General features: G+C 40.4%; 4 protein-coding genes across 6 annotated transcripts; all 4 read right to left on the bottom strand.

Moving 5' to 3' along the window:
* Nucleotides 1-541: 541 nt before the first annotated feature.
* On the bottom strand, nt 542-9,006 carry egln3 (egl-9 family hypoxia-inducible factor 3). Of its 3 annotated transcripts, none has more exons than XM_084678832.1 (5): nt 8,074-9,006; nt 2,786-2,905; nt 2,145-2,178; nt 1,715-1,788; nt 542-1,483 (listed from the first exon to the last, which is right to left on the bottom strand). In XM_084678832.1, the coding sequence occupies exons 1-4, from the start codon at nt 8,548-8,550 to the stop codon at nt 1,718-1,720; spliced, it is 702 nt and encodes a 233-aa protein (XP_084534958.1). In that variant the 5' UTR covers nt 8,551-9,006; the 3' UTR covers nt 542-1,483; nt 1,715-1,717. The 3 variants fall into 3 exon arrangements, with proteins under 3 accessions (XP_084534958.1, XP_084534943.1, XP_084534951.1); XM_084678817.1 differs by having other exon boundaries at nt 2,042-2,178; nt 8,074-8,856; XM_084678825.1 differs by lacking the exon at nt 8,074-9,006 and adding an exon at nt 6,493-7,400 and having other exon boundaries at nt 2,042-2,178.
* A 1,621-nt stretch (nt 9,007-10,627) lies between these two features.
* Nucleotides 10,628-12,007, bottom strand: sptssa (serine palmitoyltransferase, small subunit A). Its single transcript, XM_084678844.1, has 2 exons — nt 11,857-12,007; nt 10,628-11,326 (listed from the first exon to the last, which is right to left on the bottom strand). Exons 1-2 carry the CDS (start codon nt 12,005-12,007, stop codon nt 11,223-11,225), a joined length of 255 nt encoding a protein of 84 aa, XP_084534970.1. The 3' UTR covers nt 10,628-11,222.
* A 292-nt stretch (nt 12,008-12,299) lies between these two features.
* On the bottom strand, nt 12,300-14,645 carry eapp (e2f-associated phosphoprotein). Its single transcript, XM_084678808.1, has 6 exons — nt 14,479-14,645; nt 14,012-14,193; nt 13,795-13,878; nt 13,538-13,652; nt 13,211-13,339; nt 12,300-13,045 (listed from the first exon to the last, which is right to left on the bottom strand). The coding sequence occupies exons 1-6, from the start codon at nt 14,556-14,558 to the stop codon at nt 12,733-12,735; spliced, it is 903 nt and encodes a 300-aa protein (XP_084534934.1). The 5' UTR covers nt 14,559-14,645; the 3' UTR covers nt 12,300-12,732.
* A 383-nt stretch (nt 14,646-15,028) lies between these two features.
* Nucleotides 15,029-22,381, bottom strand: snx6 (sorting nexin 6). The gene is made up of 14 exons (XM_084678782.1): nt 22,227-22,381; nt 22,045-22,095; nt 21,188-21,292; nt 20,597-20,707; nt 20,010-20,131; nt 19,451-19,574; nt 19,089-19,184; nt 18,762-18,867; nt 17,576-17,651; nt 17,444-17,483; nt 17,117-17,203; nt 16,469-16,628; nt 16,265-16,350; nt 15,029-15,965 (listed from the first exon to the last, which is right to left on the bottom strand). Exons 1-14 carry the CDS (start codon nt 22,230-22,232, stop codon nt 15,912-15,914), a joined length of 1,224 nt encoding a protein of 407 aa, XP_084534908.1. The 5' UTR covers nt 22,233-22,381; the 3' UTR covers nt 15,029-15,911.
* Nucleotides 22,382-23,501: the final 1,120 nt, after the last annotated feature.

The raw sequence follows: 23,501 nt of genomic DNA, 5'->3' as shown, positions 1-23,501 counted from the left end.
GAATAGATGCTCGGGGAGGAACGTGATGTCAGAAAGATGAATCAACGCAAGAACAAAGCAACACACGCCTGATCCATGTGTATGTTCTGCTCTATCCCCGCCTTCATCATTGTCTTCACCATTATCTCCCATTCTAGATCAGACTAGCATGGGAGGGAGATGGACAGCTTGAGGTTATTAGCCAGGCTCCAGGTTCACACTCTCTGCCTGCCTTACCCTCTGATCTATCTTTCATAGACCTCATTTAAAATAGACTGAAATATTTAAAACTGGCTGGCTAGTCTTGGAGGGCCTATGCTCTCTACGACCTCTCCTCTTCCCTGGTCCTCCTCCTCTTGTCCTTCCCTCTCCTCCCCTTCTGCAGCTTGAAAAGGGAATTGCGTAGAAGAGTAAGAGTGCCATCTAGTGGGGAAAAGTCAAACTTGATACAAAATGGATGTTTTCTCAATTACATCGCTTTCATTTTGATTTATATGCAGGGTCCTACAGGGTTACAACTATGGCCTTTAAAAGATTTTACTTCAAATCAAATCCCAAAACATTGGTGAAAAATACTTTTAATATTCACGTCAAGCAAACATTATTCTCATTCTCAACAGCATTCCCCATACATCATCAGCTTTGCTGACCAGCATACAAGCTAACTAAAACACAATTTGAATATTTCATATTTACATTTTTTTATTAACTTTAATGGACCACACAGCTTTAAGCTGTCGCATCAAGGATCTTTTTTTTTAGATGTGTGGAGGCTTTTTCTGAGGTTTCACAAATGTTTCAAAGACAGACTGGAAATCTGCTGTTTCTATAGACAGTGTACTCAAGTAGGTAGTAAGTTTGGCAATCTTCATTCCATAAGAGCTATAGATAGAGAAGTACTGTGAAGGAGCATAGCACACTGACCACAACACTAACAGCCCTCCTCCATACTACACTATAGTTTTTTTAAACTGCATTGAAGAGCAAACATAACTACCATTTTGAACGACTTCACCACACACATTCTTAATGATTGTAGGATTCCACACACAAGTTACACCTCAGACGGTTGTTATGGCACAGCACAGACACAGAAAAGGCAGCAAATGATTCAATGCAGATTAACTCCAAGACACACCACACTGCTGATAAATATCCACCATGACGCCACAGGTTGGAACTTGCCAGCCTTTATATGAGCACAGTCCTCTTGAAAGCAGAGCTTAGTCTACTAAACCACACTGAGTCTTAAAAAGTGTGTTGGTGTGGGTTAATAATAACATCTCAGGGTTAGAAAAAGTTGTCAACCACATCTCTCTTCATTTCTTGTCCATTTAAGATCAATGAAGAGAGATACACAGGAGTAAACACGATGTGGCAGAAGGGTTAAAGTTCCCAGAGCAGGCTGTGAAGACAAGACTTCCAGACCAGCTGACCTCTTCAGACCAGCAAGATGGCGGACTGGCAGCAGCTCAAGGTGTGATACTGTCCTGGTTGGTAGACGCTGAAACAAACACCACAGAGGGTTTTCATTTGTGATAAAGATAAGATTCCCATACTCATCTAAAGTATTATCATTCACACTATACGTACACGTAAGACATTCCTGTTTATTACTGGCATCCATGGAATGTTTCAGCAGTTAATAAGATCTATTATGTACAATTCAGTCACATCACGAGAAAGGAAAAGTTCAAGTGAAGCAATCAGAATATTCTGTAGTCAGGAAACCTACCAGTTAGATCTCTGAACTTCCTCTTGGCTTCAGCCCTTTCCTCGGAATCAAAATACCACACTGTAATGGCATACCTGGAGACAAAAGAGGATATGAGCTACAGACACACTTGATACTCTTACTTTTTTGCACTCAAATGTATTAAGACTTTGTGTTTTCTCCACACATAGACAAGCAAAGTACCTTTTGCCGTTAGTTAAACTATGCATCTTAGTACTAGTACAGCAACTGTAACTAACCTACAACTCAAATGGGAATCAATGCCAGTTTATGATTAAATAGCTCTCCCTTGGCCAATTCCCCCTGACAGCAGCAAAAGATTCAAACCTAGTGGAGAATGAGGGCTGGACCTCATGGGGGTTCCTTCTGTCCGACCAGAAGAAAAGCAGGCGGTCAAACAGCGGTTCAATGTCCGCCACATACGACTTGCCTTCCGGAAAGATCCGTAGAATTCCCCCATGCTCCTGGAAGATAAAACACCAAACATGTTCACCTCAGTCCAGAGAATAAGATGCTTAGAACTAAAATGCTCTGAGGCTACAATTATAAGAAACAGTATGAACTTGAAACACTGAAAATCATGTTTATATATCGGGTAAGATTCTGTAATCTCCATGTGTAATGTAAACACCCTGTAGGGATGCTTTCATGTATTATATATAGTATTAAATAGTATTTTATGTAGTTTTATGTTTTTTTTAGTTGTATTATAATTTATTTATTATATATACACTACATATAATAGTATTATATAACACTATTATAATATTATTATAATTATATAACACTACATCTAATACTACTACAATACTAATTATAACTAAATATTTAATACTATATACATTATAGTTTAATCATACAGTAATTTTTGTAATTTAGTAAAACCATATATTGTATTACATTATAAAGATATTACATTAAATTATTTTACATAATTTTAATAATTATAAATCTTAACTCTCATGGGTAGTTTCTGTTAGGTGATTGAGTGGCAAATCCATCCATGGCCAACATGGTTGGATACAGTGATACAGTGACAAACTAAGAGGATTTCCAAAAGGTCCAGCGTACCTTGGCATTCCAGTTCTTGTTCAGGTAGTAGATACAGGTGACACATCGCCCATCAGCATTAGGGTTGTCCACATGCTTCACATACCCTGTCCCGTTGCCTGGGTAACATGCTACCATCGCCTGGAACACACAAACACAGTATCCTTTTACAGTTCTTCGTTACGTTACATAAGGTTTATAAATCGAGTTATACTTAACTGAGGTTCGGGAGGAGAAGGCCACATAACTCCTATCTGCCACCTTGTCTACACTCTTCCTTACCATATCTGATATATGTTACACACCCGATACTCATCAACTAATCCAACATATCTATAGCTCGGGCAAGTCAGTATCCTCCTATGAATACAACTAGAGATAGGAAGTATTGTACATAAGTAGATTTTTTCTGGTATCAGTACTTTACTTCACTATTACTTTTTTTTTGTTTTTTTTTACTTGGACTCCATCTTACATTTTCAAACCAGGCTTGTTACTTTAGTTTTAATCTGTATTTGGTAGCAAGGACACTGTTATCACCCTTTTTTATGTTGTTGTTACACTGCTGTTACACTGTTGTTACATTGTTATTATGTTGTTATTAACACTTTTTACACCTGTTCTTTACACCGTCGAGCTCCAGGAAGCCCAAACCGGCACTTTTACTGAAATGTTGATTAATGTGCACTGTCCCTGTAAAAATAAAATAAACTAAAACCAAAAAACACATATTGTTGTTAATGTGTGGTTTTTAACTGGTGAACTAAGTGATGTGAAAGAAAGGACTGTGTGCTGTGAACTATTGGTAAACAGTTCTAGAAACGCCTCAATGTATCCATTGGTTAGAAGACTGGACCACAATAAGACTAGACATTTTCAAGTTAGCAGGCTTGTAAGAGATAGGCTTAGAGTTTTTGTTATGGTTCTGGCCTACGTGTGAATAAGAGTGTGTGTGTATGTATGTGTATGTGGTGGGTGTGTAAAGTGTGTGTATGTGTGTTGTGGTTTTGGCCTACGTGCACCAAGGCAGTCAGTCAGCAGTTCAAGGCAGCATAATGAATCAGGCTGTGGTCATTTAGCGATAAGAAGCCATAATGCTACTCAAATGGGACTAGCCTGGGGTTAGGAGCCAAACCCAAATCACAGCCCCCATCCACCATCAGTATAAGACCTTTCAACCCCTCACATAACCAGAGATGGTCACAGTTCCGCCTACTCATTGCAGCTTGTTCCAGTAATGCAGTAATAGATCCTACCTACATGTTCTGGACTGGTCAGAGCACCGGAGCTTACGGTTAGCTGTAACCGCCTGACAAAACTGGGTTGGGGATTTCCTGGTGTTGTGTGTGTGAGTGTGTTTCCTTTGTAAACGCAGTGGAGGTAAATCAACTTCCAGTGCCAACACACATGACTCAGCTTTCTCACAAGAGCAATACACACAAACACCATTTCACATACACGCATCTAAAATCAGACCATGAACCAAACCATTTTATGAGTGGGTCAATGGTTTTTAATGTATGATGTTCAGAGATGGGAAGTTACAAAGTACAAATACTTTGTTACTGTACTTGAATATTTTTCTGATATCAGTACTTTACTTCACTATTTATTTTTCTGCCAACTTTTTACTTTCACTCCCTAAATTCTTTACACAAATATCTGTACTTTCCACTTCTAACATTTTCAAATGTGATCTCTGATGATATCACAGCACAACAACTGTGATATCTGATAAGGAACTTCTTTGTTTATGCAGCCTATCTGTGCTGTAAGACACGTGCATGTTTAGATATAGAACCCTGTCGGCTGGGGTGTTTACTAAGCTCACCAGGAGCACGAACACACGCATCACTAGACCATGGAGAAGGAGTGTGTACCCGTGAAGCAAGAAAGGCTTGGAGTAGGCTCCTTTGAAAAACGTTTTATTTATGAAAGAATTTTGTTTTTGTTTTATCTGGGTTAAAAGAAGATAATTATATTATAAAAACATGAGGTATTTGTTGGTGAATACTAGTTCCGTTAGTCCGTTTAAAATATCTACTTTCCATGGTTCTGTGTAGGCTATTTATGTCAGATGAAAATTGAACGTTTCTGTTTGCGTTTTACGGAATCAGAGAGAGAGAGAGAGAGAGAGAGAGAGAGAGAGAGAGAGAGAGAGAGAGAGAGAGAGAGAGAGAGAGAGAGAGAGAGAGAGAGAGAGAGAGAGAGAGAGAGAGAGAGAGAGAGAGAGAGAGAGAAGGGAAGTCCTCCTAACCCTGTGAGGAGGGCTGGCTGCTTGCCAGGATGTTGAAGGTTTAATGGCAATGCTACGTGTGGTGCGTGAGCCAGCAGCATAGTCGATTTTACCGCGGGGGCATGTGCACCCCCTACTGTTGGGATGAAAAGATTTACATTTTCAGATTAATGTAAAAAAAAAGATTAAATGACTTTAGATGTTTAAGTGATGTCATAGTTGTATGTTATATCATGGTTTGTTGTACTATGGTGATTCATTTGAACATTTTAAGATTTACAATTAATTTTGAGAACGTTTTTTGAATTATATTATTGTTGCTTGCTTTTGTACAGGTACTGCACTTTTTGAGGTTCATGTTGTTTAATTGTAACTTGTTTAGCTACATGCTCTTATGGTTCTTCCCATTGGCACTTATTTGGTTTCCACAATGTATGCTTCATGTTTAGGCTACCCGCAATGTTTTGGGGGCTATCTCGTTGTTATGATCAGTGACCTATGCACTTTGGTAAGCTCTCTCTTGGAAGTCGCTTTGAATAAAAGCGTCAACTAAATGAATACATGTAGGCCTAAGCAACAACAAAAAGGTTCACTACCCTTCACCCCAAGTTTTAAAACCTAAAATCGCCTATGGCCAGCAGTTTGCATGGTGGCCAGAGTGGAACCCAATCAACAACACAAAAATGACCTTTTTATCTTATAAAAATACAACATGAAACCCAAGACAATTTTCGCAGTAATATGAGACAGTAGCCTCAGTAAACTTTGGCAATGCATCATGGTAGGCTGTATGAAAAAGCTGCATAACCAACCTAGCGATTAACGTCATAAACTGCATTTCCTAACCAACATAATCATGTTTTGTTGCTATTGACCTGTGATTGTTTGGGTAATCACTGAGCAGTCCATCTGACGTAGGCCTATTTAAAACAAGGGCTGTGTGCATATAAGACCTGCCTTGAAGTGGGTGTGTGTGCATGTTCGTGTCTGCGTTTGTTGTCTATGTGTGCGTGCTAAATGTGGGTGTTCTCCTTCCTCTAGCCTATCCAACTTCCTTGTGTCTACAGCAACAGTTAAGCATCACGTACAACCCACACACATCTGCGATAAGTATTAATCATATATGTAAACGTATACGAAACACGTTCAAAGAGAGCAGGAAAGGTCTGGATGGGTGTTTCCTTTTAACTGTATATACAAAGATAAGTCTTTATTTTACGCACGCAGTGCAAGTATTGCCTAGCCATGCAAGGCTGCTGGTCTCACAGGTTCACTGAACCTGCACAATCCTGACCCTGGGTATGAACCGAAAACATGTTGGCCCCTTGGATGAAAACGTTTGTTTTTGTGAACCAATATAAAATAGCCTACATGTAAAGAATGTTGAAACCTATCTCACACTACATAAGCTACTGAAACGTTTTGGGCTGAGCCTTGCCTTAAGAATTGAACGACCACCAGGAATCTTTTGCAAGTTTTGGTTTCATCTTACCTTCGAACGCTCCCGAATTATGCTTTTCCCAAGTCGTCCGATGCACAGAGAAATTAATTTATCGATAAGTGTCAATAAAAAATGTATAGCCTCGCATCCCCTCTCAAGTCCGCTGACCCAAGATATTTTATCACTCCTAATGTTTCGTCTGGAGATGCCAGAACTTCGGCCGGCTAATTGTCCATCGTGCAGCAATCCAGAGTGGTGCATTTCTTTCACTTGATGTAACACAAAATCTCCAACCATTTCTCCTAGAAAATTGTCAACATAAAAGAATCCCTGGTCCAGCAGGGACGGAACTATCTGGTCCAGGGCTAACCGCTCCAGTTCTGAGTCCATAATGTGTTGAAGAATTGGCATTATTAGGCAGTAGGCTAACCGTAACCTTCTCAGTTTAAAATTCAGGTATTATAATTTTGTCCAACGACAGCTTCGAACGACGTTTCCAAAATTAACAGACTGATACTTTGACATGAGAGGATTATCGGACCATTCTCCTCCTAGAAACTGTCGACGTTTGTCAACTACAGGGTAGGAGCGCGCCGTACCTGTACATGGAACGTGCGGGATGTGACCCTATAGGGGCGGGGTGTGTAGAACTTTCATTCATTGAAGTAGCCCTAAGGTGATTCAGCTACAATTTATTAATGCATTTAGTACAATTATCTCGATAATACAAACACGGGTTAAAACATGTAATAGTTTTACATTCAAATGTAGACTCGCATATAAAACGCGAAGTAGGCCTAAGCTTAATGTAGGCCTACATAATTATATTTTAGACAGACCACCTAACTTTTTTTTCGTTTCATATCCAATTTCAAATACATGCAGGTCAATAGGTGTGATTTGCAAACAAGGAAAAATCAGCGAGTGGTAGGCGTTTCCTCCGCCATTGAGGATTTCACAAGCCGCATGTAGCCCTCGCTCGCAGTCGCACCGCACGTACTCCCCGGCCCGAAGTAACACTGTCATGGCAACGTGCCACCGAGAACCCCAACGTTCCCATCAGAAAAAGAACGCTTGCCTAATAAGTAGACAGAATATTATCGTCAAGTATTATTAATATCATCATCAGAAGAGGGGACAAGGAATAGGCTAAAGAACAAGAAAACCTAGCCTATAAAGATCGGAATAATATTAACAATATGCCTAAGCCTAATAATGATAATGACAGCTCATTAAAATAGTTAAGCTACGACATAAATATGACTGAAATTATAGCCTAATTATTCCAATAACAGTAGCCTAAGATAAACGTGATAGCCCAAATCAATGAAAATGTGTCCAAATCGTTAAGCTATTGATAACTTAATCATTAAAACAAGCATAGCCTTTTTTTTCATACGGTTATTTTGTGTATGCCATGTCGACCTAGATTTAGCATACCTAGTTTCTGATAATATAGACTATATATTTTCTACATATAGGCCTACGGGACTATTTGAATTGGTATAATCATTCACACATATGCCAACAATGCAAAATGTTCTCTACAATGGGCAAAACTTTGGCCAACGTAATAGGCTACATTAGAGAAATACAGATAAATGATAAGCTATAAGCATATAGGGTACTAACCTTGTGTCTCCCTCTGATTTTGTACTGCCCCAGTTTGCCGTCGGCGTATGTGATAAGTTTGTCCATCCTTGTGAGTAGAAAGCCTATGTTTTCACAGCCTTTCTCATTACCCTCTACCCATGCAATTGTATCACCTCGAATGTTCTTGCTTTGCCCAAAATGTCCACATGCCAACTCTCCGTTTTTCATTTTGCCACCCTGGTGGATATGTTTTACTTCTTGGAGAACTCGTTCTCCAATTTTATTTCCGAGAAAATTATCGACGGTGCAAAGACCGTAAGAGTTCATAGAGGGGACAATATACTGTAATACTAATTTATGAGGGTTCAGGCGCTTGTGTTCATTCGACTTGTGCCTGTTACTGCGGGGTCTTCGGGGAGCGCAGGGCACGACCCTGCTCGTGTTGTCTTCATCAGTGGTTTCACCTTTGGATGAGATTCCTTCCAAACACCTGTTTTCGCCCTTACAGTGGTTCATTTCGAGAATTTCGCAGAGTTGTATTTTCTCAGTGTTGGTTCAGGCGTTTAGGGGTTTCCTCGTAATGTACGCTTAAAAACACATGCACCGTCGCAGAAAGCACAGTTCGAAGGAGGTTTTCACATGTGTAACTTTACTGTGCCATGTTGCAGTTTTATTAAGGGAGAGCCGCGTGCACTGTACACGGGAATGCGCTTTCTGCGCAGACTGCCAAAGATTCGCAAGCTGAGAGAAACAGTAATTGAACTTTGATTTGCCCTGTGAAACAGATTGTCTCTAAGATCCAGAGACAAATAAATGAAGTAATTTTAAAACGGAATCTGTTTTTTCAACCGTTAGAACATTATCAAACGCAATTACGCACCACCATCTGTGTATCCATCATCAATAATACTATGTAAGTACTACAAAATAGCCTATAACGGCAGTATCGGCCAAACCCCATAGTTTGTTGGACACGTCAACATTCATTGTAATGAATGAATTACAATAACAAGCTCCAGAATCTCTGGTATCTGGAGGCAGAAAAGCCATATAAGACTGACATGAAAATGAAATCAGTGAATATATCCTTCCACAGAATTAAATTTCAGAGAACTCCCTTATGAATACGTGACTAAACACAGCACTGTGCAACAAGAAACCTTTTAATGACGCAGTGTTCCCAAAGAGTATTGGCTGTGCCAGTCCTGCCAGGCACGTGTTGGTTTGTCCAGGTGTTGGTGCTGTTGTGCTGACAGGTGATGCAGTGCCAGTTCACTTTTGGCTTCTGGGCCAGAGTCACAACCTTACTCTGAATGTAATATTGTTTACACGAAAAAAAAGTTTCAAGCCATGGGTGTATCCAGGGGCACCACTAGAATTTTGGTCCCCATGAAGAGATTGCAGTCACCCCCCTCTTTGAGGGCCCTCCCCCCACTGGGCTCCTGGGTAGTTACACCCCCCCCCCCTCCAAACACACACTTCAATGCCCCTGAGTGTATCCTGCCCAGCCAGGGAAACAGGTGGTTGCAAAGTGGTCTGGTGAGGTCAGGCTAGTCCTGGCTCATATAATGATGAACATTACATTTTCTTCCATGATGGTCCATGGTGGTTTGATGTGCATGAAGTTGCAGAAGGGATATGTACAGACCTGAATTTTGATAATCTATGGGAAATGTGTTCTTTAAAATCCATACAATTATTCCATTCTTGTAAATACATTTTGTTTTGTTTTCTTAACCCTTGTGCTGCCTTCGGGTCACATGACCAAAAGGTTCATAACGAACCATCGTTGTGTTTACCCAATTTTACCCAATACAAAAGCATTTTTTTTTTCTTTTCTTTTAACCTTCGCAATGTGGGGGGTCTGAGACAGCCCAACGGTTAAAAGAAAATGCTTCACTTTGTTTTTGTATGCGGTAAAGTTGTCGCAAACGACGGTGGGTCACAATGACTGATGGGTCACAATGACTGGAGGAGAACACAAGGGTTAACCACCAGCAAACTGCCACAAACTGCTTAAATGTGTCTGCTTCCGAAGGGAAACGGGCAGATACAGTCAGGCAGCTTATTCTAATTACATTGGTTTCTGAGCATTCTATTTGTGATGTTTTAGCCTGTGGGTCCAAACTCCAGGCAGCAGCTCTGTGTGTACGTGAGATCATCCTCATCCACAGGTTTAAAAAGTAACCAGCTGCTATTTTAATTTTGAACCAGTGCCAGCATGATGAGTATGAATATGTTAAGAGCTGAGGGAACATATGGTTCAATGTCATTGGCTCATGTCAAGCCAAGCCAGCCCTCTCTTTTTTGACAGACAACTTTGTGGCAAACTCAAGTGTCCCACCAATGTAGAAGGTATTCTATACGTCAACCCATAATTCATGACAATTCACATATGACCTTTTGTCTAGATCTGGGCCTGTAAGAAGAGAATACGTAATGGCCTAACGTGATATTTGCTATTATATAAAGTCTGGCAGGATAACAATGCATGCGTTATAATATGAACTACTACCGTTTTCTCTTCTACATTAATATCCAACACGAGCAACACTATCACTAGCAAAAGTGAAGCAAGTTTAAGTACAAGAAATCACAAGAAAATTGTTTAATCAAACATTCATCCCATTAAACACCATCAGAAGAAAATAAAAATGTTGGTGACAATCATTTCAAAAAATTATGTTGCATATTTTTGGTCAATCATAGCTGACATTTAAGTGTATTCAAGGATAAATGCTATCTTATATATAGCTAATTTTAGAGGTGCTCCCATAACACAATCTTCCAGTCTGAGATGATCGCTTGGTTGTGAAACTAATTGAGTAGTTGTTGTAACTGAATGTATCTACTACAAAACTTTACAGATAGTGCTATTTATAAAATAAAACAAATTATACATTTCACAAGATGTGCAAATAGGAACCAACCTGTCACATTGTCTACCATACATTAAGACAATAATGGTTTTAATGTCCCATAAGATCAGATGTTCCATCTCTTCAATAGAAACCCCTTTTTTCCACTTGTTGTAGAACACTGTTCATGTTTCCAAGGTGAGGACAGATAAAATCCAAGGGAATATGTTGGTCCACCTGTCCTTTACGCCACAGATGTATGAAAATAGTTGGACAGACAGCCAGCCATGGACTGATAAGCTCTAGATCAGGGCACTGAGTGGACATCTGTCATTGGATCATTTTAAAGTAGTGCAGGATAGCCATGATGTGCTGGGGCATGAACACATAGCCAGTGTAGACAGCCATACCTGCAACGGAGATCAGCAGCGAATCTAAGCAATAGTTAAGAAAACACTGTTGCGGAAATTGCCGTAAGTTGGGTTGGTGACGTCCCCAATCGGCCAGTTCTCCTCACCCAGGTTAATATGTTAAGTGCATGTGCCATGTGGGGAATTTAAGTGAAATGTATTGGTTCTGTTACGTCAGTCACCTGCTGGTCGAAACTAATCTAGAGCTAATGATGTAATTGGTTGGCACTCCTTTTTAGGTAAGAGGCCACCAATTGAGTATCGCTACCCTGCGAGTAAGTTATGAACCTAACGATAGTAAATCACACTAGCCGTAAGCCATCTATCCCCTTGACTTGTAAATCGGTCAACCACCTAGTTAACATAAATATTGTTGGAAAACATGACAAACTGATCTGCCGCTAGGGACGTGGCTCTTCCATGACAAACTATGTATCGTCACAGATGGCTACGTACATCATGAAACCAGTATTACAGGCTAACTTGCTAGCCAGCCTAGTAATGTAGAGTATGAACTAACTTGACGCTGACCCGTTTTCAAGCAAAAAGGATACTGAAGATCGTCCTCTCCCATGGCTCCAACATATATAAAGCCGTGACGAGAATATACTGATAGTAGAACCAAGATAATTGCTTCCAGACGTCCCCCAACGTCATGTTTTCAACTTTAAATTTTTTCTTTAGCCTTTCAAAACTGCAGACCATTTCCTGGTGGCGACAACGACGTTACATCACAAGGTTTTTATGAAACCAATCACGACTTAAGAAGTGCAGCGCAAAAGGGTGCATTCGGTTCCTGCCTAAAGAGAGACGCACTTCCCGTTTGGACAGTTTATCAAAATAAAGGCCTTCTTTGCATAAAACTTCTTTGAGAAATCATTAAACTTGTTAAGTCTACCTTACACCAAATTGATTTCTCCTGATTCTACAATTAGAATGTTCAAATTAATGTTAAAAAATATATTTTTTAAATCCAAACCCAATCAAACAATGACACTTGTTTGCAGAAACCAATTCACTGGTAATGATTGTAATTACAAAATCTGAAATGTTAATATGTACAAAATGTCCTGATATTTCAGGCAAATACACTTCAGAACATTTAGTTATTAAAACAGTATGTCCAAAAAAGGCACTTAGGCCAAACTAAATCAAACTCAGAAAATGGTATATAAAATCAAAAAGGAAAACCCAGTCTGCTGACAACCTCCTGCCCCCACTCCACCAAGTGTAGACATGCTATCTGTACAGACCTGTCTACCATCAACGTTGTAACCAATGCTTCAGAATGTGAGCCCAAACATATACCACAGACCAAGGAGGGATTTATCTAAGGTCTAAGGGCAATACCTTTCTATGTTCAGGCAGACAGGGTTGATAAGATCCTACAAGGCAAGGCAACCAAGTCTCATTAGAACACCGGGTCCCCTTTAGCAGTGGCTGGCCAGGATGTTGAAGAAGTGGTACACCTCATCTTTATCAAACACGGCCACTTCTGTAGAACACTCTGTACACTGGACCGGGTGGTAGGCCTCCTCTCCATCCATCCCTCTGGGGCTTGGGCCCAACGGGGATTCTGTTGTTGTTGTTGGTGGTGGTGCTGCTTCTTCTTGTTGTCCTCTCCTCCTCTTCCTGTTCTTCCGCTTCCCCTCATTTTGTGTTTTGTACCTCAGCACCTCCTCTTTGTTCACAGAGCAGTTCATGACAAACATGGCCCTGTACTGCGTTCTGTATTTATCGTGTCTGTAGACAAAAACACAACAGCACAAACAAGTCAGAAAATACAAACAGAAAAATATTTAGACAATTGAGATCTATCTATACATGTGCAAGACAACCCCTGCATTTGTATTGTAATACTTTGGTCTTATTCAGAAGTATATGGTATTAGGAGATGGAGGATATTACCTCTGACAGTCCAGACAGAGAGTGGTCATGCAAGCAGGGCAGTTAAGGACAGCATCACTGCTGGGGAGAGCACTGGACTTCTGACCTCTGGGGCCAATCGCTCGCTGCCGTCTTCTGTCACTGCCATACCTAATTACAAAGGTAAACACACGCCAGTTAACCAATACTCACTTGACTTTATTCAAAGTTTTTTCCCCCAAGGCAAGACTACAAGGAGCATGTAAGCACAATACAAAAGCATGGGCAGTCATTCCATTGCCTCTACGATCATAACAATAATATATTTAACATGTTGGTAAATTGGGAGCGAGAGAGATTGATGTTTACCCCCTCCTTTTGGCATCCACCCAAGCCTGGTCTCGGTCATCCTCATCTGGGTCATATAGTAGCTCGTCATTGGTGGGGATGGTGCGCTGCTTCCGCCTCCGACCTGTGGAACTGCCTGAGAGGAGAAAACAGATTGTAAGCCTGTCTACACACTCACATATGCCAGATTTTCTGGGAACATATTTCCCTCATGCAGATTAAGTATGTCACTAGAGTTTAGACCTATGTGGGTCATGAATGTTAGTACCAACTCTTACTTGGAGCATCCTCCTCCTCAGAATCTGAATCGAAGTAGATCTGGTCGTACACCGCAGGCAGCACTGGAGTGGTAGCTGAACTATCTGCAGTTGAACAAACAGGCACACATTATTAATACAACTACACTTTTCACTTCTAGAGTTATAACAATAAAAACAAAAACATTTTTAAAATCACGAAACAGCGGGTTCAAACTACTGCTCAAATTATAAACACCCGATGCTGCAGGTGCCCAGGTGCCTTCCATAGACTTGATAGTGGAGCTGAGCTCGGCCTCCATCTCCTTTTCAAACTCATCCCCGCTGGAAGACTCGCTTTCTCCCGTTAGGTATTCTCTGATCAGCTTCCTCTTTTGGTCCGGTGTCCCGTTCAGAAGCACGTCCAACTCATCCTCCGAGCTACAGGAGAAGCACACGTTGTCAGAGAAGCTAACAAGCACGCAACGTTACCTAGTGAGGCTATCAAACAATGCTTAAGTAGGTAGCTAGCCATATGACAAATGACTTAATGAGACAGAAAAGGTAACTGTAAAAGATATAACAGCATACGACTGTGAATTTGTGTCTATCGCAGTACTATGACACTGACGATGCTTGTTGACATGTTGTAAGCCTATTTGGTTCGCTAGCTAGCTAACGAGGTGGTATCAGCATCAAATATAGAATATAAATAGCAATTACTACCTGTCCTCGGCTCTCTCCTCGTCACTTGGTTCCTCTATTTCATAGGAATCATATTCCTGTGGTTTGTTTAAACTATTCATTTCTAAAACGCTAAATACGAACGGTTGTTAGATCCAGCCTTTGAATATTGACTTCAATGTGCGAACACCTGGAAGTTTTTGTCGTTTTACAAAGTGCTTCCGGTGAAGGATTTTCACAATAAGTGTTGATTAAGGTGGTGGTGGCGGCAGTGGTTGGGATTGAAATATCCTCACACCAGTGAGTGGACTCTCAGAAAATTATGCACGTCAGTATTTTTTTTGTTGAAAAATGGCCATCATCTTTTTTATTCAACCTTAGTATTAACAATGGTTACTTTACGAATCATGGTTCGACTGTTTCCATCACTAATGCCCAGACTCATTCTATTATGGTCACAGAGATGGCAAGATGCTGGAAGGTGATAAATTAAACTACGGTACATCTAGTCAGACAACAAATATCCTTTTATCAAGCTATTTACATTAAATGAAATGTGTTGGTGACTGATGGTAAACAGTTTCATATGCTATTCATTTCAGGATAATCTTTATTATCATTATTTCATTATCATTACCATTTATTTCAGCATTTCTCCATTTTAATAAATGGAAGCTTTGGTCACATAGAGTGAAAGAAAACATTCATATACAAATAAAATGGGAAAAAAACATGTATCCATTCATGTGTTTTCTTTACAATACTTGATTGGATTCATCTACATTAAGGCAAACGTACTGAAGCATTATTTGTCTGGAATGAAAAAAGAACAGAATATGTATGAAATTAACAAGAGAAAATTAAAAGTGTTAGTCATTTGATTAGGATGTTCATTAGCAGTACATCAAAAACTAATACATGTACAAGGCTTGTTTTTAGTGACAATACACTTTAATAATTGTAACAATCAGCTCAATTTCAACAAAGTAACTGAGCAGCATCACAGGAAAAAAAAAGATTTACTGACACCAACAGCCTTCAACAATAAGCAACTGAAAAATTATAACAAATCTGACAAAGACATGACACAGACAGATGATATAGGGCTGGAGTTACGACACTACCCCTCATGGACATCCATGTTTGGTAGTTAGACAATTAAAAAAATGTAATAGACGTGAGTAGATGACTTTCTAGGTTCTTGTGCTGTGTGGACGTAGCCGTCCTCCCATGTCACACAGTGGCTTTCTCTGTTAAAGTGGGGGTGGTGGAGGCAGAAGAAAACAGGGGAGGGGAGGACAGAAGAGAGGGGAGGAGAATAGAGGATGGTGTCTCCCTGGTAGTGATGAGGACTAGAGACATCCTTGAAAACAAACTGACCCCTAAAATCGGATCTGCCTGCCCTGCTGCCTTCCCAGAGAAGACCAGACACAAGCGGAGAAAGCCCTGTACAGTTGAACATCCAGTCTGGAGACTTAGGTGTCGCCCTTTAACACCCCAAGACAGCTTTGCAACAACTGTAGATTACCCTGCAGAGGAAGAAGTAAAGAGTGAGAATCAAAAGGTTTTAAAAAAAACAATAAAAATACAATAAAGAATATGAATAAGACATGTAGATAAAGCACTTCTAGGCCTCAGGGATGGAATGTTAGATTATTTGGAATGTGTTCTCTAGCCCCTAGATCTAATATAACAACTGTAGTTACCTTGTACATTTGTTAACTTTCCTAGATTTGACAGCCATTTAAAAAGCTGAAAGGATCTGAAAAACCCATTAGCACTGCACCCAGGAAGGGGAAGCAACAGTTTACTTTAACAGGAAATTTACCTTTGCATGTTTGAGTTCCAGCTCAGCCAGTTCCACCAAGTTCTTTCTAAAGGCAGCTACTCGTCTTGTCTTGAAGTCTATGAGCTCTGAGAACAAAACAAACAGAGGTTATAGACAGGAAAACTGCACCTTATGGACATATGGATCAACAGTAAACCTCAAAACCTTAATCAAGACCATTGAGGGTTGAAAACTAAAGAGTACCTTGCTTTGCAGACTCTGATATCTTCTCAAACTTCTGGCAACAGACCTGTTGGCTGGTCTCAGCCTGCAGAACCTCCTTGTTTTTAGCTCTGGCTTTGTCCAGGGCCTTGTTAGCGTTTTCATAGTCCACCAGTGCTCGTCCTCGTCTATACAATAGGTCCTATAGCAAACAGACAACAAAGCAAAACTGGTCAGATCTCTTTGCATGTGCAATCCATACTATGCATACTGTGTTGTGGAATCATTACACCCCCCCCCCCCCAAAGAAAATAAAAATATGGCATTTGTTTATGTAAACATAGCAAACAGTATATTGCACAAAGCATGGTATTACAGCTTGTTTTTCAAGGCATGTTCTCATTGCCTTTCAACAGCAAGACCATGCCTAATGTGTGTAAAGGTACAGTCCGCCATACAACTTAACGTTTGCAAAGTTACCAAAGCTTCGGTTTATAAAACCTTCTAACCACAAAAATGCACTGATGGATTAGCAAGCCCAACAAGCAGGGGAGGGGGCATAGCTCTATTATGAACGCACATTACACATAAGAGAGCCTAATTTGATCTCATGTCACACACGACTCAGAGCCCAATTTGAACCCAAAACAGACCTTGGTAAGGTGAAACTAAAGTTCTGTAGCTAGGTACCTTGGCGGCTTGAGACTCCCGGAGGTAGTACTTCAGTAAGTCTGCCAGTTTTAGGTCCTCATCTGCAGCCACCCGAGCCTCAATTTTCTACAGATGAAAGAAAATCACACTTTAGGCAATATTAAAGCAGAACATCATAGGTCTGACTTTGAATCTTTCAAAACCTGATGCAACATCTTGTTCAGAATCTCAAAGAGAACCAACTGGGAACTTGACATTTCTGATTATCTTGCATCATCAAAGCCTGATATGGTTGTTGAATTCTAAGTACATCCTTCCCTGAACGATATCAAACTGCATAACTAAACTGTCTCATTCATTACTTACCCTAGTTTTTTCAAAAAGCTCTGATACTTTCAGGAAGAATCTGGAAAACAGCAGTTAACATTATGAATAGCTAGTAATAACCACCAGTAAACGGCGCATGAGAAAACATCAATGTGTCAGCTGGTTTCATACTTGCACACTTCTGTGGAGTCCTGGGTTCCTAGAGTGTACAATGTGGAGGCAATTCTATTGATATCATCTGCAGCATCTAAAATAGAATACAAACAAGCACACATTGTAGTTCATGTTAGGTACGAATCGGAGCTTCATAGAGCTCTAAAGACACACATATGGAACACGAACACACAAGGCACTAACAGTTCCATATTTGACGAGTGCACCAATACATTCAATAAAGTTGAAGAATTATCAGCGACAAAGGATTTTGCTGGACATTGTCACTATTATTTAAGGCAGTATCATGTTTTAATGTTGTGGAAAGTGCTAATTATCCATCAGTAAGAGACATTAGCTCCTACCAGGAGCAAAAGACAGGACGTAGAAGCACTGGACCCCGGGGAATGACGGACGGCTGGACAGATGTCTCCCTTGTGATGGACATCAGCACAAACTATATCCTTGATCTGCTACAAGTAGTCTACTTGAGCAATGGTCTTAAGGAGTTAAGATGACAAGAGTGATTCTTCGACACTATGCCGGATGGAGTTCTATTAATGAATCTCAATCAATCACTAAACCAATCAGCTGTTTAACTAGTCTAGACTTAATTGGACAGTGTGTGCTTTGAGTGGATGATTGGAGTATATAAATAAACAGATGCAATGATAAAAACTAAGTCGGCCGTCATTCCCAACAATTCAACTGACCAGACTAAAGTAATTATTCAACTCACCCATTTCCACATTTGTCAGCGAATTAATATGAAACAAAGAGTACACGTAAAATACAACGCACAGCACAGGGACAAACAAGACAGCTGTGTTTCCACCAACATTAAAACATGATACCAGACCATGCCAGCCTGCAGGCCCATAGCTTGTTCAACACCTCATCAACACAACACTATGATCCCCAATTGTATCTGGAAAAAGCCACCTTCATGCTCAATTAACTATGAACAAATATCTGCCCCCTCTCATACCCCTACTACCCTACCCACTATATCTGTATCTTCATTAGATGAAGCCGATAGTCATTAGAGTTGTAGTTGGCAGGATGTTGACAGTCTGAGGGACAATCCAGATCCGAATCCACATCTGGGTACCTTCAGCTTTAATGAAACCACCCCACTAACTGGGTCATAAGAGGCCTTACCTACCAGGACTCAGAAAAATACACGTGGGGTAGAGAGACTTACTTTTGTGAGACCTGATCATTCTATCAGATTTGGCGGAGGCATCTTTGACACGATTATGGTATTCTAAAAGGAATGTCTTCTCATGCTCAAAGAAATCATCTACATCCTGAAACCAAAAAAACAAACACGTTAATTCTTCACACTAAGGTTAATGTCATCAAACCCATTTTGGGGAGAGACAGAGAACACTAGCAATAAAGAGCAATAAAGAGCTTTGATTAGTCTGAACAAATAGGCTCAACATTGCATTTCCTATTTCAGACTCCCCCTCCAAAATCCATTTTTAAATACACGTTACAGATTGTTTACTTGCGCAGTGAGTCTAACCTTAACTCCTGCCACCAACACTCCGTCTGCTGATTTGACCACGTTCTTGAAGAAGTCCTCAAGCTTCTCCTTTTTGTTCTTGCCTCGTACACTCAGCTGGAGGGGAGAGGTCAGCCAAGTTGAAAACAAACAGAATCCCAACTGCAACATTGACAGCTGAACTTGAATAAACAGCTGCTATACCAAGTAAAGTCAAGCTGTATTCAAGTACCTACATAAGTAAGGTAGGACAGTATTCTTGTCCATTTTTTTATTTCTTTTTTTACAATAACAAATACATAATACTGAATTGAGTCAGTGACACAGAGCCACCCTTCCCCAGTTGGCTACATGTGAGTTAGCAACCATTTATTGTCACTTACGTCCTGGTTGTACTCTAGAAAGACATGGAAGTTCAGGTCTTTCCTCAGGACAGGATGTGCAGCCACACGACACAGGAAGACTTCATGCATCGCCACTGTCTTCTTGAAGATGGCCAAGTACTCCCTGAAACACAGGCACACAGACCAATGCAGACACACACACAATAGTGTGTATAACCAATAGTGTTCTCCACACTACCAAAAACAACAAAAAATAATCCTCATTGTTTTGAAACTTGAGGACAAGTGGATGTCAGATAATATGGATGTGTATTGAATCAATATGAAGCGTCGGCATGGATGTTTGTGTGTAACATGTTCATTATGTGCAGCGTTACTGTATTTTGAACTGGGTTTCAGTGTGGAGCACAGAGACAATAGACGTTTGTATTACATCAGCTAAAAAAAGGGGATGTGGGAGCACCACAGCAGCTGTGTGGGAGTGTCACAATGCGAAACATTTCATTTTAATGTATGCACTTCTGTACTATGCAGGACGTGAACACGCTGTCAAATAATCCTGTAAATTTAATCCATCAATCATCCGTCGGTTACTCACGCCTCTAGTTCCTGCTTCATCTTAGTAAACTCCTCCTTGGTCATGGAGCCCTCCCCCTCACCGAGCTTCTGAAGCTTCTCCCTGGAGGCGTCAAAATCAGGCCTGGGGGGAGCTGGAGGGATCTGAGGGACAGAGGCAGACACCCTGGGTCAGTATTCTGGACGGACACAGGTTAAGTCGGTCTACATAGCAGCTCTGTTAGACCCACACAGACTGAGCAGAGGTCTATGAACAAAGCCAGTCCTCGGAATAGTATCATTTAGATCAACCTAATAAACTCAAAACCTGAAGAGGCACAGTAAATAGTACTAACAAGTTGGCATATTCATCCTGAATTATTTGAATGTTGCCTATTAAGCCCTTCTACCTTAGCCCACGTCCTTGAAATGTAGCTTTTCTATGTAAGCTCTTAGGAAGAAGGAAACGTTTATATTTACAGTGCAGCAAACATTTTCCACGTTGCATAAAATGTAGCCATCCTATTCCGTATTATATACAATGAAGCCAGCATTTGACCTATTACTTACTATGTGTCAAACCTATCCATCATTACTTACTATGTGTCAAACTTATCCATCATTACTTACTATGTAGCCAGCGTATTCCTCATTCTCCACGAAGGAATCGTGCAGCCAGATGAACTCCTCATGCTGTCGAACCACAGAGAACTCATTCTGTTTGAAGTTAGGGAGGGTGCTCTAATGGAGACAAGACACAGGGTAGTTAGCCAAGGCCATTACAAAACCACAAGGCCATTACAAAAATACATTACAAAACCACAACAAAAGCTGTCAAGGAGAACCATTCTTCAAAATGACCAATACCATACCAAAGTTATTGTAAAGACAAATTATGTGTTTACAGCCTTATTCTATTGAACTTAAAGTGCAGAAACAGATGACAGTTGTGAAATAACCAAGCAGCATGATAATCATCCTCAGTGACAATCCTAAGATAATTATTAACCCTCAACCTGTAACTGAGTTACCTACGAATGGTCATTGTCACCTAAATATGCAATTGTAATATATATTGTAACATAAAACAAGCAGCAGTTACACAAATTACAAAACACTGAGCTTTTTAAGCTTGTACTTGCAAAAATAAGCATGTCCGACTCAATCAATTGTGTGAACTATCAGAGAACCTGAGGAAGGTTGTTACATTGAAAGTATTACCTTTGTGTGAACAGTGAACTTGACTTTGTCCCTTTCACTCAAAGCATCAGAAATATCCACCTGAAGTGTGGCATCCGTTTGGAGATCCACATTTACTGCTCGAGGCTGAAAGAGATAGGATAGTATTCAGGTTCAAATTAACTCTTCAGATAACACAGTTATAGTTAGGCAATTATAGACGAACCTTTTCATGTATTGGCTTGTGAGCGTGCGTGCCTGCGTGCGCGTGTGTATCTCAAATGAGTATGCAAGAGAAGCATGTGACAGCCTCAATCAGTTCTTCAGCATCTATGAATGAGAACCGAGTAATCGAAAATGCTGTCCCACTCAGCTAAATGCAATGTGAATATACGCATGAATATAAATAGCTCCAAGTCATTTTTCTGATTACACTGAATAGTTATCCAGAAAGATTACTTTTCACTTCCTTGACACACTGGTGGTCTGCTGACCTGCTGGGCTAGCTAAGAGTTTGATAGCTAGCAAGAGAGCAATGACAGGTACTTGGCATCCAGCAAATGCTTGTAGCTGGCGAAGGAATGCCTCTTATCTGATAAAGCAATAGGCTTGAATGCAAACCGGGTAGTACCAACCACTGACTAGAAGTCCCTGAGTTGTTATTGACACAGATTGTATGGTCAACAACAAGGCTAAAGAGCTGGATAGCCTGTTAGCTAGCTAACTGACAAGCTAGCCATGTTATACATGTTGTCCACATTCGCCTGCTAAGAAGCTGTCATGCCGTGCAATCTCGGATCCATGTATAAGGCATCATAGCATAAAGACAAACGACATCGGCATGCACAATTTTTGCGTTACAAAATAAGACATTTTAAAAGAAAAGAAAAAAAACTTACTCCTCTGTCTTCCTCGGAGAGGAAATCGGGACCGTCATCCAGCCCTTCTTGCTAGGTAAATAAAAGCAAAGAAGGACAGCATGCATCACAATGTTTAAAGTGCAATCATTAGTTTACTAATGATAGTGCCACAACATTTATTTATGTTTAAATAGTAAGGAAAGGTAGTGGATAACACCTACCATCATGGCTGCTGCGGGTGGAGTAGCTACGGATCCAGAGAAGTCGTGTGACGTGACGGAGACGGCGGCGAAGGCTGAGGGTGGAGCTTGACAGACAAAGCTGCAGATTGAGTCACATCAAAGTTGAATCTGTATATTCATATAATTAATCAAAATAATTTGTACTAATTATTTTCATGTGTTAATATATTTAAAGTCACTGAATCATTAATACCCATGACGCACAGACCATTATTTAAGTCCTTACAAACGAAATTGTAAGTCTCTCCACAAGTCTCTCCCCCTCCCAGCTTGCCACTTCAATTTAAAAACACAAAACATGAAACCCAATAAATGTAGGCTATATAAATCAGATTCTTGTGATGGAGAAGAGAAATAACTCGTTGGCATTACATACACAAACCACTTGAGGGCAACAAGGGCAAACATAATACAGGACCTGATTCAACCGTAGGCTACTCACAATTCAGTGAGGATGCTTTGGCAGCTGTGCTGAAGCGCACATAATGCAGTGCCGAAACCACTGTGACCAGAGCAGATTTGATTATTTACTGGCCTAGAAGGTTACGGTTAGATAAACACGACTCTATCTCACACATATACAGTATTTGATTCAGGACTGAGTGGTAACTCTATCACTGTGTCAGGCTGTGTTCCATTTCAGATCAACAATTGAGAAATATGTTTTGACAACATGTTGCAAGATTGTCACACAAGAAACAGCTCAGCTGCTTCGGAACATTTAAAGGGCCCAAAACAGATTCTACTTCTCAAGTTCTCAATTTTGAGAAATTGAAACAGATCTGGATAGTTGACTAATTGGAAAGACTCTTATATGAATACATCTCACCGCTATGGACTCTTTAACTATCATGTGGGCCCCAGAGGAAAAGTACCATATGCTCCTGTGTTGTGAATGACTGGCTAAGCTCTGTGCTGTTTTTCCCTAGTATAATGGTGTTTATAATCATCCCAGAAGCTATATGACAGTATGCTGGAGTTGAGAGCAAGGAGAGGTCACCTGTTTATTTTCAGCATATTTATCATAGCACACACTCAAACTGTCGGTATCGGGCTGCTAAACTCACAAGGCCTGGTGAGCTGTCCACAATACAACCTTATGTGAAGATTGAAGAGCCTCAAGAAGTTGGAAGTCTCCTCGCTATTCTCATTGGTAGCCTATGGACATTAATCTGAGCTTTCATCCAGGGGAATAACCTAAATGGATTAATCAAATCTAATGTGCGTATTACTTAGATAAAACACAAGTTATGT

This window comes from Hypomesus nipponensis, chromosome 3 (genome assembly GCF_054491055.1).
Source record: "Hypomesus nipponensis isolate SF chromosome 3, ASM5449105v1, whole genome shotgun sequence".
Lineage (NCBI taxonomy): Eukaryota > Metazoa > Chordata > Actinopteri > Osmeriformes > Osmeridae > Hypomesus > Hypomesus nipponensis.
This window is presented reverse-complemented; position numbering and strand designations above follow the sequence as displayed.

What these genes read in the sequence shown, in the direction of transcription:
- eapp (XM_084678808.1), bottom strand. Translation starts at nt 14,558, where the DNA reads ATGAATAGTTTAAACAAACCACAGGAATATGATTCCTATGAAATAGAG. An exon ending in GTGGATGCCAAAAGGAGGGG is followed by an intron (nt 13,340 to 13,537) that starts GTAAACATCAAT and finishes CTTTGTAATTAG; the next exon opens with GTATGGCAGTGACAGAAGAC. An exon ending in CTCTGTCTGGACTGTCAGAG is followed by an intron (nt 13,046 to 13,210) that starts GTAATATCCTCC and finishes TTTTGTCTACAG; the next exon opens with ACACGATAAATACAGAACGC.
- snx6 (XM_084678782.1), bottom strand. An exon ending in TCTCCGAGGAAGACAGAGGA is followed by an intron (nt 21,293 to 22,044) that starts GTAAGTTTTTTT and finishes TATCTCTTTCAG; the next exon opens with CCTCGAGCAGTAAATGTGGA. An exon ending in AGGAATACGCTGGCTACATA is followed by an intron (nt 20,132 to 20,596) that starts GTAAGTAATGAT and finishes TCTGTCCCTCAG; the next exon opens with ATCCCTCCAGCTCCCCCCAG.
- sptssa (XM_084678844.1), bottom strand. Translation starts at nt 12,007, where the DNA reads ATGGTCTGCAGTTTTGAAAGGCTAAAGAAAAAATTTAAAGTTGAAAAC. An exon ending in ATGGGAGAGGACGATCTTCA is followed by an intron (nt 11,327 to 11,856) that starts GTATCCTTTTTG and finishes ACTATTGCTTAG; the next exon opens with ATTCGCTGCTGATCTCCGTT.
- egln3 (XM_084678817.1), bottom strand. Translation starts at nt 8,550, where the DNA reads ATGAACCACTGTAAGGGCGAAAACAGGTGTTTGGAAGGAATCTCATCC. An exon ending in ACAAGAACTGGAATGCCAAG is followed by an intron (nt 2,179 to 2,785) that starts GTACGCTGGACC and finishes TTTATCTTCCAG; the next exon opens with GAGCATGGGGGAATTCTACG. An exon ending in GAAGTTCAGAGATCTAACTG is followed by an intron (nt 1,484 to 1,714) that starts GTAGGTTTCCTG and finishes TGTTTGTTTCAG; the next exon opens with CGTCTACCAACCAGGACAGT.